The sequence below is a fragment of the Gymnoscopelus braueri genome (genome assembly GCF_963280865.1).
Source record: "Gymnoscopelus braueri genome assembly, chromosome: 6".
Classification (NCBI taxonomy): Eukaryota; Metazoa; Chordata; class Actinopteri; order Myctophiformes; family Myctophidae; genus Gymnoscopelus; species Gymnoscopelus braueri.
This window is the reverse complement of record NC_137607.1, coordinates 14,134,477-14,149,731: the sequence shown is the minus strand read 5'-3', so window position 1 is coordinate 14,149,731 and position 15,255 is coordinate 14,134,477. Positions and strand designations below refer to the sequence as shown.

At 41.6% G+C, this 15,255-nt stretch overlaps 1 protein-coding gene across 4 annotated transcripts in view; it reads right to left on the bottom strand.

The window, feature by feature from the left end:
- Positions 1-479: 479 nt before the first annotated feature.
- LOC308087089 (cyclin-dependent kinase-like 5) overlaps positions 480-15,255 on the bottom strand; it is a 101,032-nt gene continuing 86,256 nt past the window's right edge. Inside the window, exons 19-21 of one of the 4 annotated variants that reach the window (XM_080430772.1) lie at positions 13,137-13,265; positions 9,624-9,803; positions 480-6,918 (exon numbers count right to left, since the gene is read on the bottom strand). In XM_080430772.1, the coding sequence (XP_080286898.1) occupies positions 6,553-6,918; positions 9,624-9,803; positions 13,137-13,265 (675 nt within the window). In that variant the 3' untranslated portion in view covers positions 480-6,552. The remainder of the gene's footprint in view (positions 6,919-9,623; positions 9,804-13,136; positions 13,266-15,255) is intronic. The other 3 variants (XM_080430773.1, XM_080430774.1, XM_080430775.1) reach the window with 3 other exon arrangements.

Below are 15,255 nucleotides of genomic sequence, written 5' to 3'. Positions count from 1 at the left end.
TTTGTTTTATTTGTGATTTAACCATTACATTATGTAAACACCAATGTTCTAAAACAGTTAAAGCATTCTGCCTCTGCCTCCTGTTCTGGTGTAAATGATTTGTTGGGAGAGAAAACAAAACAAAAACAAAAAAAGCAGGTAAAACATGAACTATGCTACTAATTTGTCTCTGTAATAAAAGCACAAACCATAATACTTTTTCTGATTTTAACAGTTTATAAACAGTATCTTTTTTATATATATATAAATATTACCAAAGGAATTAGTCACACATCAGTATTAATATAATACACTGTGCTCCTTTTAGGAAAACAGGAATTTAAAGGGATAGTTCACCCCCAAAATGACTTTTTGTCCTATCTATTAAGTCACCCCATAGAGACTTGAATTCATGGATATTTTTTTTTTTTTTCGCATTCCTATAATTCATCAAATTATTGGCTTAGGAATGCGACAAAAAACAAAAAAATATCCATGAAATCAAGTCTCCATGGGGTGACTTAATAGATAGTCATTTTGGGGGTGAACTATCCCTTTAAGGAGAGAACTACATGGTGTCAAAGTGTGTACGGTTACAGTCCTGGAATACACACAACACAAGGCAAGATACTGTATATTTAAACTGGTTGTGTTCTGGGGGCTTTGCCTGTCTTCACACACACACACACACACACTGTGTACATAATAACATGGTGAACACAAAGTGAGAGGGGAGGGGGGGGGGGGTCAGACAGAGTTATAGCGATATTGCTATGACACGGCCTCTTCAAAGTGCAACGTTAAAAGTTAAAAAGATCCCTTAATACATTATAATTGCCCTCTATAACTAAAATGTAAAATATGAAAGCACCTTAAATATTTAATTTATTTTAGAAACGGCTAATCTTTTACTCAAGAGGGACAACGCCATTTGCAATTTGATGATGTCATTAGTCCATGCGTGGTCCAGCCTAAGAACCTTTTGAAAGGAAAAGTCGTGCTGGACGCCGGGGATGCACCATGACACTCATGTGTGGCAAACCTCACATGCACCGGAGGTTCGATGAATTACATTGCAGTGGATGGAGCCGGCTGGACCAGCTCATGAACACGACATTATTTCTGAACGATTGCGACCTTTGTCATATAATCGGTTCAGGAATATAAAAGAAGACATTATCACAGGTTGTTTTTCTAATCACTTGCTTTTCGATGTTCACAGTATTGAGGCATCTAAAACAGCGGCAGGTATCGTTTCTGTCTCGGAGGTATCGCGAGATTTGGTTGCCAGATAGGAAATGGGGGACAATATCTCGCGATACTTTTGGCCGTTCAGAAACATACTTTGTGCCGTTTAGATTCCTCTATAAAATTATACAGTGTACACACATCGAAAAGCAACACAGCAGAAAACAATGTGATATGTGTTCTTTTATTTTCCTGGGAGGAGTATTTTATAAAGGTCTCAATCGTTCAGAAATAGTGTTTGTCCATAAGCTGTCCAGCCTGCTCTCATAGGCTCCAATGTTATTTCACTGAACTTCCGGTGTGAGTCTGCTGGCTGGTGTGAATCTGCCGGCTGGAATTGCAGGATAGAGAAAATGACGTCAGCGTCTCTTCCTTTAAAAAATAATTCCTTGGTCCAGCCGTATGGATTGTATTGTGTTTTTTAGCAAAAGAAAACTAAGGTTAATATGAGCATCAAAACTACATTTTAAATACGTTTTTATTAGCACATGCATTCCATAAATTCCAGAGGGCAATTATAATGTATTAAGGCATATAAGGCTTATTTGCCAGGGATCCTTTTAAGAGAGTTAGTTTTCGCCAAGCTACTTTTCATGGCACTTTTTGTCTCAGACAGCACACAATAGAGTACAGAGGTTTGGCACCCCACTAAATATTGTGGGAACAAATATTGCTTTAAATTCTTTAACACTTGTTTTGTTTGTGTGGAATATTTGAGAATTGAGTTTGTGAAACATTTGGGAGCATGAAAGTAGTGACATAATTTCCTCGAACCTCTGTAGGGGTGGTACCTCTGTACTCCATAATAATTAAGACCTTTTAAACCCCATTTATACTTTGTTGTACGACAGTGTCGCACACCGAAGATAGCAGATCTACAAGCTCACAAACGCCTCGTAGATGGTCTATTTTCGACATGCCACGCCATCGTACGACAAAAAATAAATTGGGTACATTAGTACGACAACCGCAGATGTCCTTTGCCATAGACTGGTTACTATTAGTTTGCTCAAAACTGTGCAAAATGTAGATTAAGATTTTGCTTCGTCTGAAGCTTTCCTAAAGAAATGTTTGTAGTAAAAAATACCCTTTTCTTCAAGTGTTGAACCTTACATACATAGATAACCTAACCCTCACACTGACCTGCTATACAAACGGTTAAAAGCAACAAAACGCTCTATGCTTGCCCTACTAGTAATAATAACTGAGGTATAATTATGTTTAAGTTTTCATAATAGAACACTATCAATTCCATAACTTTAGTAATATGTATTTTTGCATAAGTGGCTTAACTTTATTATTTATAGACAGTCAGTCCCTAAGTTGTTGCTGCATAAAGTCTCTCTCAGCCAATAAATAGAACAGTAAAAACGCAGTGCTTGAATCTAGCCTACAGAGGGCGGTGTAGGTCAGAGTGTATTCCAAAAATATTATGGCATCATAGTTACTAACATAAGAGCATTTAAATACTAAACGAAACAAAAACCTATTTATCCTTATAAATAACACGCATTGATTGTCAAGCCAATCTGCTGAACATTGGCTGACTGCAGCTATAGAACCCCAAACAAGACAACTTTGAGATGAACTTAACTAGTGAGGTGCAAGCAGTGGTGGGAAGTAAATACTAAATACATTTACTCAAGTTCTAGTACAATTTAGCTTTTTTTTTTACTTTTGTACTTTTAGTGAACAAAAAAGGTTGAATGCAGGCATTTTACCAGTGGTGTAAAGTAACTAAGTAAAATTTTGAGGTATTTTTTACTTTACTGGAGTATTTCCTTTTACTTCTACTCCACCACATCTCAGAGGCAAATATTGTACTTTTACTCGACTACAAATATTTGAAAACTTTAGTTACTAGTTACTTTGTAGATTTTGATTATTACAACAAAACCACTTCAGACCTATACTTCGGCCATTTGAAAATAGCCGATCTACAAGCTCACAACGCGCCGTGAAGCGACACGTTGTGAGCTTGTAGATCTGCTTTTCAAAGGATTTGTATACATTTTATACATTTGAAAACTTGTGAATAATGAGTACTTTTACTTTTAGTACTTTAAGTACATTCTGATACCAATACTTTTGTACTTTCACTCAAGTCAATTTGGAATTCCGGACTTTTACTTGTAACGGAGTTACTACATTGCAGTATTGATACTTTTACTTAAGTAAAATATCTGAGTACTTTTTCCACCACTGTGTTTTACAGAGTATTTTTCAATGTTGTGGTATTGCTACTTTTAATTAAGTAAAAAAGTATTACTTCCACCACTGGGTGCAGGTTTGAGCAGGTTTCTCTTACCAGTATGACAGAGTACATCTAGACGAAGACCGAACACTTCTAAATGGAAATGAACACAATGCAACACACCTGACAGCACTCATCTCTATGGAATCAACTCATAAACACTGCGGGTGCGTTCGGAAAATACGCTCAACTGTCAGACAGCTCTGGCGGTGACGTCATAGTGCGCACGAGTTCAGTCGATCTCTACGAACGGTCAGCTAAAACGACACACCTTCGCCAGAGGAGACTGAGCACATCTTGTACCTGTATTTAGGCCAGGTGCTGGACATCAAGGCAAGAATGGCGCAACGTATCGAACTATAAGGTCGAAACGTGACGCCATTAATAAAATACGTTTTAGGAGCTTTAAACCAGTGTGCGGAGGTTTTACCTTCTCCTTGAAAACGACACACCTTGCCTGAGGAGGGTGTGGTGCAGTGGTTGTTAATCTGTGGCCCCGGGCCCACTGGTGGGCCGTGAGGGCATTGCAAGTGGGCCCCCCGAATAAAAAATGACATGGGACCCTCACTGCTTCCCATACCTGCCCACCGCACCTGGGTGTCGGATGATAAACTGGCAGTAAACTGGCAGCTACTGGCAGTAGCACTGGCGTTGTCTAGCTGGCCTCGCCTTGTTTAGCACGCATTTAGCCTTGTCAAACCCACATTTAGCAATTCATTATTTCACTCATTTTTGTTTTCGGTTTTCGTCAGTATTTGGAGTCAACGCACAAGACACAACTCTGCCTCTGAGCAGGGTGAGTCAGTGTGCGCACTCAGTGCACCTAGAGCGCAGTGCGCTGAATTCTCCAACAGCAGCGCACCACCGAACGCTTTGAATTTCCAACGACAACGCACCGAGCGCTTTGAATTTCCGAGCGACATCTCACAGAGCGCTCTGAATTTTCCAACGACCAGAGAGTGCTCTGAATTTACCAACGACCAGAGAGCACTCCAGCACTCTCAGTGCGTATTTCCCGACGCACCTATGCCTGTGCAGACTGCTTTACAATAATAGTCTTAAGGAATTACTACGCAAGGAAAGTGTACTATATATATCTCTATTGAATAGAAACAAAAATACTTGCACTTTAAATCTACATCTTACCTATTCATATACATAATTTCATGTGTGATATCTATATATATATATATAATATATTTCATAACAAAAATTATAATAGGAATTATACAGATAATATAAATTTTTATCAAACATGGAAGCTGTTAAAAAATTAAGACATGGAAGGAGAGGGCCTATCGTGTCGGCCTGTTTGCAAGCAGTGTTTGGAGCCATGAGGGTTCGGTACCATACTGTGTGTGTGTGTGTGTGTGTGTGTGTGTGTGTGTGTGTGTGTGTGTGTGTGTGTGTGTGTGTGTGTGTGTGTGTGTGTGTGTGTGTGTGTGTGTGTGTGTGTGTGTGTGTGTGTGTGTGTGTGTACAGGAAGAGAGGTCACCTAAGCCTGGGCACCTCGATGTGAAATTGATATATTTTTTTCAAATGTGGAAAAAGTCTAGAAAAAAAGTATACTTTGGGAAATGGTCTGAAGTAATGCATGATGTGAACATGCATGTTACATCATTGTCAGACCTAAATCTACCCTTCAACTTATTGTTTTGTATGTTCATAATGACTGGCTAACCACAGGTTTTAGCTATTTGTAGCAATTGTTTAAATATTAGGTCTTAAATGTCAGATGTTCAAATCATGTACGTACTTCACCTTATTTCAGTAAATTTTTCAAAACATACATTTATTCATAGTTTTTTTTAACATTTTGAAAAATAATAGGTGCCTAGACTACTCACGTGCTCACTCTTCCGGTTACCGTGTGTGTGTGTGTGTGTGTGTGCGTGTGTGTGTGTGTGTGTGTGTGTGTGTGTGTGTGTGTGTGTGTGTGTGTGTGTGTGTGTGTGTGTGTGTGTGTGGGTGCGTGTGTGTACGTGGGTGCGTGTGTGTACGTGTGTCCAGTACACGTGTAGCATCATGTGACAGAGGTGCTGAAGCTATTGGACAAACCGAGGGGTTAATACGTCGTAGAGGACAGAAATAAGGTCACAGGGTCACACATACGTGTCACAAGTGTCAGCTTCCCTGTTCACTTCCCTCCTATGAGAGCAAAGGGGCGGAGCCTGTCATTGCGGCACAAAGATGACACGCTTGGCTTTCAACGCATTCTGAAGCTTGGAGTTCAATATTGGTGAACTTTGCCCCGGGCTTCAACCAATAGTATAGAAGGGCTGTGGTTGGTTAACCCCACTTGGCAGCCATTTTGCTTGTAGTTTTCTTTCATCGAGCCGACAACAGTGTAAGTCAAATGAACTACTCACCAGAAAACAAGCACCAAGCCAGCACTGCCCACAACCCTGCAACACAGCATGTGAAATAACTGCCACGTCTGACGCCTCATCGGCTTTGCGTTGGCTACAACACTTCTGGCGCCGGTGATGTGATCGCGCCCTTATTCTGAAGCTTCATTTATTCTCTGTAGTATGATTGTGTTGTTTGCCAAAAAGGACAGACCATCCATCCACCATCTATCCATCTTCAACCGCTAATCCGGATTCGGGTCGCGGGGGCAACAGTTCCAGCAGAGCTTCCCTTTCCTGGGCATTAGTCACTTCCTCCTGGGGGATCCCGAGGCGTTCCAAGGCCAGCGTGGAGATATAATCCCCCCCCCCCCCCCCATCTGGTCTTTGGTATGCCCCGGGACCTCCTCCCAGTGGGACATGCAGTGAGGACCTCCCTAGGGAGACGCTCGGGAGGCATCCGTACTGGATGCCTGAACCACCATAACTGTCTCCTTTCCAAGTGAAAGGAGCAGCATTTCCACTCCCGAGTCGCTCCCGGGTGACTGAACCTCTCACCCTATCCCTAAGGGAAAACGCCAGCCGCCCGTCGGTGAAAACTCATTTCGGCCGCTTGTATCCGCCATCTTATTCCGTCGGTCATGACTACAATCGTACTACAGAGAATAAATGTAGGCTCGAGAGCTGGAGGGTATAGGAGCACTAGAACCACCACTACTATCACTACAGGGCGGTCTCTTTCAGGTCGTTGAGGTTTGGCATACGGGACCGGGACGGGCGCCTGAAGCCGCCGTGCCCGTTTTGGCCTCCTCCTCCCTTGATGCCCAGCTGCTCCGGGTAAGGGTTGCCCTCGGCGCGGCCCAGGGCCGACGGGTGCCAGGCCCCCTCCAGCTGCGCGGGGTGCTGCGGGTAGGCCGACTGGCGGCTCTTCAGCTGCGGCGTGCTGAGTCCTGAGTGAAAGCCGCCTTTGGCCGAGGCCGAGTTGCCGTGGGGCTGGAAGCGCATGTCGGACTGCTGGGCCGCCTGGTTGGAGGACGACGAGGAGGAGGTGAGGTGCAGGAGCTTGCGCAGAGAGCGCAGCGGCTGACTCTGGAAAAAGGAGGGAGACAGAGACAGGCATTTAGAGCAGTGTTTCGGTACTGGGGGTCCGGCCCCTCCTTTGAGGTTAGTTTGGAGCTAACCTCGCGTCACCAGGCTTTCCACCATGGAGGAAAGCCTGGTATTCATTCTAAAACTGAACTGTGTGATCCGGTTTAGAAAAAAGGTGGTAGTGGGTTCCGGTAAAAAAAAAAAGAAGTCCCCACATAATGCGAATCAATTTGTTAAAGAATAATTCCGGACAAATTAAGTGTTATCTTTGATGTCTCTGCTTGTTTCTTCAACTCGTGTTGCCAGAATCTGGAAACAAGCAACCAGTGTTAAATCGTTCGCCATTGACGGCAGCCTCGCAGATAGTTTCAACGCATGTTTGACTATCATGAGACTCTACTATCAATACTAGTAGAGAAAAAAAAAACTTTGCGTCGGTTATAATAGACGAATTTCCCTTACCCACGCGCTCCCATTATGACAACGGAGGGGGTTTAAAAAATGACGACAGGGGAATATATGGAAAAAAAGAACGCCACTTTTCACGTCGCTAGGTGAGTAACGAGACATCAAAGATAACACTTAATTTGTCCGGAATTCTCCTTTAAGTCATTGAGCCGATCTACAAGCTCACAACGCTTCATGGATGCGACACATTTTGACAAAGAGTCTCCTTTGTGTCTCCTTCCGGATCCACTGCCTACCGGTCCGCTGGTCATCAAATTATTGGCTTAGGAATGCGACAAAAACTAAAACATATCCATGAATTCAAGTCTCCATGAGGTGACTAATCGATAGAAAAAATGTCCTTTTTGGGGTGATCTATCTCTTTAATGTAATTCTCAGTTACAGATCCGTAACCCCTAGTAGTCCCTATGGACTCCCCCTGGTAGTCCCCTGACCAGACATTGAGAACCAGTGCAAACAGCAGAGCTCAGCATAAATCCTCCGGGGCATGTCCGCGCCACGCTCAATATTTGTGAGGGCGCGTACAGTACAGTAAAGTACAGTACCTAGTGTACTGTACTGGGCATGGAACTGTTTCACATTGACATTCACCATGGCAGTAAAACGCTGACTCAGCTGTTTCTATCTTCACACTTGGCCAATATAACGAGCTCTGCGTGATTTTGACTTGCATTTGAGGAGTGAGCCTGCAGTCCTCCTGACTGAGAGGGGGAGGTGTATTCCACAGCACGACGAGCAGGGGTGTAAAGTAACTAAGTACATTTAGTCAAGTACTGTACTTTTTTTAGAACAATTTTGAGGTATTTTTACTTTACTGGAGTATTTCCATTTTTTTCTATTTTTACTTCTACTCCACTACATCTCAGAGGCAAATATTGTACTTTTACGCCACTACAATTATTTGAAAACTTTAGTTAGTGTGGTTGCCCTAACAGGGCAACCAGACTATTGTTCTAGTGACACTTTATTCCACATTCAAGATAAACTTTATTTCAAACTGAATCTCCTCCCACAGTTTTCCTCCCACGCTTGTATTTTGCTAAGAGATCGGTTGCATAGTTTAATTGATATTAATTTATTAGTGCATTAAATTTCCCCATCCACTTTAATGGGAAAATGAAAAAACGCGATTTCAAGTATTTTTTTCTCAGGAACTGTAAGGGCTAGAGTTACAAGACTTGGAGGGGAGGTTCATAATTTAGTCCAAAATTATCAGAAAAATAATTACACCAGTCGGCCTCATGGTAGCGCTATAAAAGCCCCCTTTACGTTTTGGCCTATAACTCTTGAACCGTAGGTCGTAAAATAAAAAAATAAAAAATCCATAGATTCCTTGGGTTAAGACGCAACTCCCCAAATAGGCCACGCCCATTTGCGTCAGGATCGATTTTTCGCCATTTTGAATTTTCTTCAAAACACACTTTTAGCTCCTCCTCCCACATATTTTGTCCAAATTTCACAAAATTGGTGACATGATCTCTGGGCCCATGCGATAAACATATCCAAACGGCATTTTGATAGTCCTTACCGTTCATCCGTAAATGGCTTCCAAAGTTAGCGGGAGGGGCCCGTTTTACCAAAAATGCCAGAAATCACGAACGAAACGTCCGGTCAATCCCAAATTTGAATCACATGTCGAAGGTGGTTTACTCAACGAATGCCCAAAAGCATTTCCATTTTGTAACCGTTTGATGCAAAAACAAGATTTTTGGGGGGATCAATCCTCTCAAAATGAAATAAAAGCGATATCAGGAGTGATGTGGCAATATGATTGGCCTGTTACATTTGTGGGAGGGGCCTATTTATTTAGTGGGAGGGGCCTATATTTAGTGAATCGGCACCCGATTCGAATGGCACGTCGCGCGGCCTCCGACGGTATTCCTCCCGCCGTATCCCTCGAGTCCCGGCGGCCGCGACCGGCGTCGGCGCAACCACACTTTGCAATTTCCCAGAATTGCGACGCGTCTAGTTACTAGTTACTTTGCAGATATAAATGATTATTTTATCAAACATGCATTAACCACTTAGCCCTATTTTATACATAGGCTATTTTCAAACATTTTTGTACTTTTACTTTTGGTACTTTAAGTATATTTTGATGCCAATACTTTTGTACTTTTACTCAAGTAACATTTTGCACACAGGCCATTTACTTGTAACAGAGTATTTTTAGATTATGGTATTGCTACTTTTACTTAAGTAAAATATCCAAGTACTTCTTCCAGCACTGGGAGTACCTGAGAGTGAGATTCTGACAGTTTCTCAGGCTGCCAGTCGTTGTCCCGGTCCCTGTCCCTGTCCCGCGACTGGTCCCGCTCCCGGCTCTTGTCACGGCTCCGGTGACGTCCGCTCTGGTGCCCCGAGGACCTGGACGACTTCTGCATGACCCCGTGGTCCGCCCCGTCGCTGGCACCCTGCTGCCACAAAACCACAGAGAATTATTATACCCAGAATACATATATATATATATATATATTATATATATATATAAACCCTCGAACGCACACACACACACACACACACACACACACACTGAGCATGCACCCCTGAGCACAGCCTTAACCCCAAGCAGGTGAGACTGTTATACCTGGTATCTGCATTAACCAGTGATTTTTTTCTTCCTGTTTTAGTGTTGCTGTCGGGCAGAAACCTCATATCTCCATATTTTAACTTTTTGTGTTTTTTTTCCATAAATGAACGGCCTACTTGATCATACTACAGCATCACACAAAAGCATCAAAAGTACTTTTGCCATTTTTTCATTTGATTCCTGAAAAGCAACAGTTTTTGGACATATGAGGTTTCCTATCTGACAGAGACAATATCTTCTTTACAAAATATCAGTAAAACATTGGTAATCGTTAGGCATGTAACGATTTATCCTAAATCGATTCAAATCGATTCAAACTGGTGACAATTTATATCGATTTAGTAAAGAATGTAACGCGATGCAAACAGCAGAGGGCGCAGTCGAGATGAGACTAAAAAAGAGAAGAAAATACAGGATCTTTGAGAATCAAGAGAATTGATAATTGATTTCAGTCAGTTGCTACTGTATTGAAAAGAGGATAAGAGAAAATACAGTATTGTAAAAAAAAAAAACTGGATTTGTGTAAGAGAAAAAATCGGTAATTTGTCTGGAAAATAATGTTGTGTTTAAAAAAAGAGTGAAAAATCGTATCGTGAACCTAGTATCGTGAGTTGAGTGCATCGTTACACGCCTAGTAATTGGTCTAGGACTCTCCAATGGACCCAAAAATGAGCCGTGAGTGGGGGGCTATAACATAGTCTCACCATGGTGTTAGGGTACAGCACACTCAGAGGGGCACCGTAGTGGATAGGTGTGTGACTTTGGATTTAGTTCCAGATGACAGTGGGAGCATGCAAACACCGTACATAATCTTCATCTTAATCTCTCTGCACCTCAAACTGTTCATCCAAGCCTGGGGCGAAACCCCCTCTCTTTTCCCCCGTTCATTACCTGAGACATGCTGTTAAGACATGGAGCTGAGATTAGTAGTATTTGATCATAATTATCCCACACACATGAAGTCAGAACTCACTCACCAGAACCACATGTTTTACTCATGAATCAAAACTTTTTGATTTATCCAAGTTGGACTTAACTTGTTAGCAAGTCTTTTGCACACCTACAAAGGCGACAGGTGCGTAGGAGAAGACCAAACCACTGCCAAAAATAACTGAAAGAAAAAACTCCCGCACACTGTCTTCAAATGCAAGAAAACAGTTTTGATGGGAACATTTTTCTTGCATTTGAAGACAGAGTGCAGGAGTTTTATCTTTCAATCCAATTTGGACTTTATGGAAAGAGTGGAAGGCACTCTGTTGTAACTGTATTTAATAAGTATCGTATACTTAAAGTAATACTAGGTAACGTTTTCAACAAAACTAAAGTTAAATTGTATATCTTTTGCGAGTGGCAAAAGTTTCACAACACCCACTCCGTGAATTTCACCCCCGGAAGCCTTTTATTTATATATTTTCTATTAAACGTGTACGGGGGGGACTTTCCCGGGAAAATGACGTTCCTGGCCAACGTCATGACGTCGTGGCCGACGTCCTCAGGAACTACCGCAACGGTTTCCTGTTTGGCCAGGAACTACCGCGCTATTAACAAAAAGGAACCTCACGCTGATTTTAAGATAATGTAGGATTGTAAGATCGAAAAAGAACAGAAAAAGAAAGCACAGCTCATGGTAACTAATGCTCCACTGGCTAAGAGAAACGATCCGTAGATAGTATAAAACAATTAAAAGATCGCTTTTTGAAACGCTTCCGGCTTCCGGTGAAAACGAATGGAATTCTGGGTAATCGAGGACTAGGGAAATTGTATGCAGTGACGGTAGTGACCAGCAGAGGTTGCTAAAAATCGTTAGTTGTGATTTTGCATTGTACAACTTTAAAAGTATAAATTATTAGCCACTTTCAACCTTTTTGGGCATGTCATTATAGACAAAAATGGGGGAAAAAAGGAGCAAACATAGCTGATCTACAAGTTCGAAATGCGCTGTGAGCTTGTAGATCGGCTATTTCGTCCCATGACGAAGTATAGGGTTTAAGTGTTTAAAATAAAATATTTCATACGTAATATAGTTCTGCTGTAGATGGTTCTGGCTTGTTTAGTTCTGTATTTGTTAATTGCATCACCCAGTTTATCATGAAATTATTAATTGACAGATTTGACACCCTTGAAGATGATTTTGGATTAAGAAACAGGTTGATTAATGTGGTTGTTAGTGCATGCAACAACACAGGGTTTAGACACGTACATGGAGTTAGAGGGATGGGCAGAAACCCTGTATCTTCCACATTCCCCTGTTTATGGGTTATTTTTCTTCATAAATTAATGTTCTACTTTGTTGTACCACAGTGTCCCATAAAAGTAGTAAAAATAGCCGATCTACGAGCTCACAAAGTGTCGCATCATGATGCTTTGTGAGCTAGTAGATCTGCTATTTTTTAAATGAAAGTCTGTCTGTGGGTTTTTATGAATATTAATCCAAGGAAAAATGATTAACAAGAGCTTTGTGACTAAATAATAAGTACACTGGATGGAATACGAGAACGCTCGCCCCAAAACACACTCGCCCCCCCATGTGAAAACCTTGGAACCGTCGCCACAAGGTATTCCTAAACGTGACCTCAGTAAAACTATGACTAAACCTAACCTTAATGTAACCTTAATGTAACCTTAATGTAAGGGCAAGACCACTTTGGTAGAGGTTTGGGTTGTGTAGATACCTTGCCATGATGTAACTCCAAAGGTGGACAAGAAATCAAAAATAATTGCTCCATTGATTAGAAATTGATAACATCATATAGAACATCACCAACCCCAGGACTGTTTTTGTTTAAATACATTTTTTATCAAAAAAACAAACAATACAGGGTTTGGTGATGTTCTATATTGTCTGCATCAGCTTTATTTGTGTTCGTTTACGTGCTAAAAGAGTGACTTCAATGTGAATCAATCAATGGAGCTATTGCTCCATTGATTTATTTCTTGTCCACCTGGAGTTACATCATGGCAAGGTAACTACACAACCCAAACCTCTACCAAAGGGGTCTTGCCCTTTAACCTCAGTAAAACAAATACAAGAACCGCGGGGCGAGTGTGTTTTGGGGGCGAGTGTTCCGGTTATCCGCTGGAGCCACTGAGTTTTGGACATACAAGGTTTCCGCCCGACGGAACGGCGACATGTTAGAGACCATAGAAACATGTCTTGTACCGTCACGGGAGAGGACAACACAGGGAGAACTCGCATGGAGGAGCTATGCTTTATGCTAGTCTTTGAGTTAAAGAGGGGGAAAAGAAATTTCTTGATGACGGGAGGACCACCTCCATCTGGGTTCTCCATCTGCAATACAAGAGCAACATGAACTCCACACAGGAAAACAGCACCGTGGAGCAGAGGTCTTCACCGGTTAGGGGGGCCAGTGTTAGCCTGACACTCAGCCTGAATTTTCATTGTGTTTCACTCCATCATTCAGTCTGAAAGCCCTCTCCGTGCAGACGTTTTCCGAGATGGGGGCGTGGCCAAAGTGGGACTCTTTGGCGTTTGGTTCATACTGGATTATCCCCGATCCCGATTGGGTCGTTTAGATTTGCAAAGCGATAAAACACAGCCTTCTACAGCGTCACCAGACCCTCGGGGCAGTGTTGATTTTGACAGCAAATTTTGATTTCGGTTTTAGTCATAGTCTTTTGAATCAAATTCCATTTAGTTTTAGTCCTATTTTAGTCATCTGAAATGTTTTACTGTTTGTCTAGTTTTGGTCGACTAAATATCATAAGATTAATAGTCGATTAAATCTACAGTTGATTTAGTCGACTAAAATGTATTTTGGCGGTGCCTTGATGGCGTCATAATGGCTGATTTTACACTTGGTTGCAGGCTGAAAATAGCCGATCTACAAGCTCACAACACGTTGTGAGCTTGTAGATCGGCTATCTTCAGAGCGCAACACCCGAGCGCAACCAAACATAAAATGACTTGTCTTTCAGTTCTACTGGATCTCTTCTCAACTAGTCCCTTCCTAACATTTTAGTCTAGTTTTTATTTGTTGACGAAATTGTCAATATATTTAGTCTTGGTTTTAGTCATCATAGCTTAGTTTTGCGATCTCTATATATAGAGCTTAACCACTTAAGCTCTATATACAGTATATTTCGGCTATTTGAAAATAGCAGATCTACAAGCTCAAAAGCTCACACATTGTGAGCTTGTAGATCTGCTATTTTCAAAAGATTTCTATACATGTTGAACTTGAAATGGGACATTCTGCATAATGAGTACTTTTACTTTTGGTACTTTAAGTATATTTTGATGACAATACTTTCAAGTAAATTTTGATTACTGAACTTTTACTCATTTCTACACTGCAGTATTGATACTTTTACTCAAGTAAAACATTTGAGTATTTTTTCCACCACTGCAAATCGCATCTCGTAAAGAATGTCACGTGTTCATTAGGGGTGTGGGGCCGTCATTTTGGACCTGTGAAGACCTCTACTCTGAAAGGGCACAACAAGGAACCACACACAATGAGTTACTGGCACACAGACAGTTTGACAGTGTGTAACCAGGGTTGGATTTGCTTGTATTGGTGGGATGGCTGAGGGATCCGTCTACAATACAAGCTCAAAGACGATGTACAAGTCACAACTCGTCACGATGCGATGCATTTGCGACGTGTGTTTGCAGATTGCTTCACTACTTGTCGTATATGAGCTTAAGTGATGAATCCATTAAGACCAGGAAAACATCTGTGTCATTTTTAGATTTCTTATGCTATTCAAAAATATCATATATACGCGCTATGAGCTTGTAGATCTGCTATTTTTTTAAATCATGAAAATCTTCTTTGAATATATATATTTTACCCAAATCTTTTCTTCTGGGGGATTCTACAAATGTCTTCTGAATCCTAAACTTATGTTGCTATAATATCAGTGGTTCTCACACTTTTTCATGTCAAGGACCCCCAAAATTTTATGTATTTAGCCACAGACCCCCATCTCAAAATATGTTGTTCCAGGGACCGCCCCAGAAGCACAGATCAGAGTTAAAAATTTTCACTTCAAAACATATATATATATATTCAAAGAATTTCACATATTTTCACGTTTTTCTTCTTCAAAAATAGCAGATCTCATGACACAGATGCGTTCCCGGTCTTAAAGAAAATGTCCACACACACGCGCACGCACACACACACACACGCACACACACACACACACACACACACACACACACACACACACACACACACAGTCACACACACACACACACACACACACACACACACACACACACACACACACACATACACAGTGTGTGACAGACA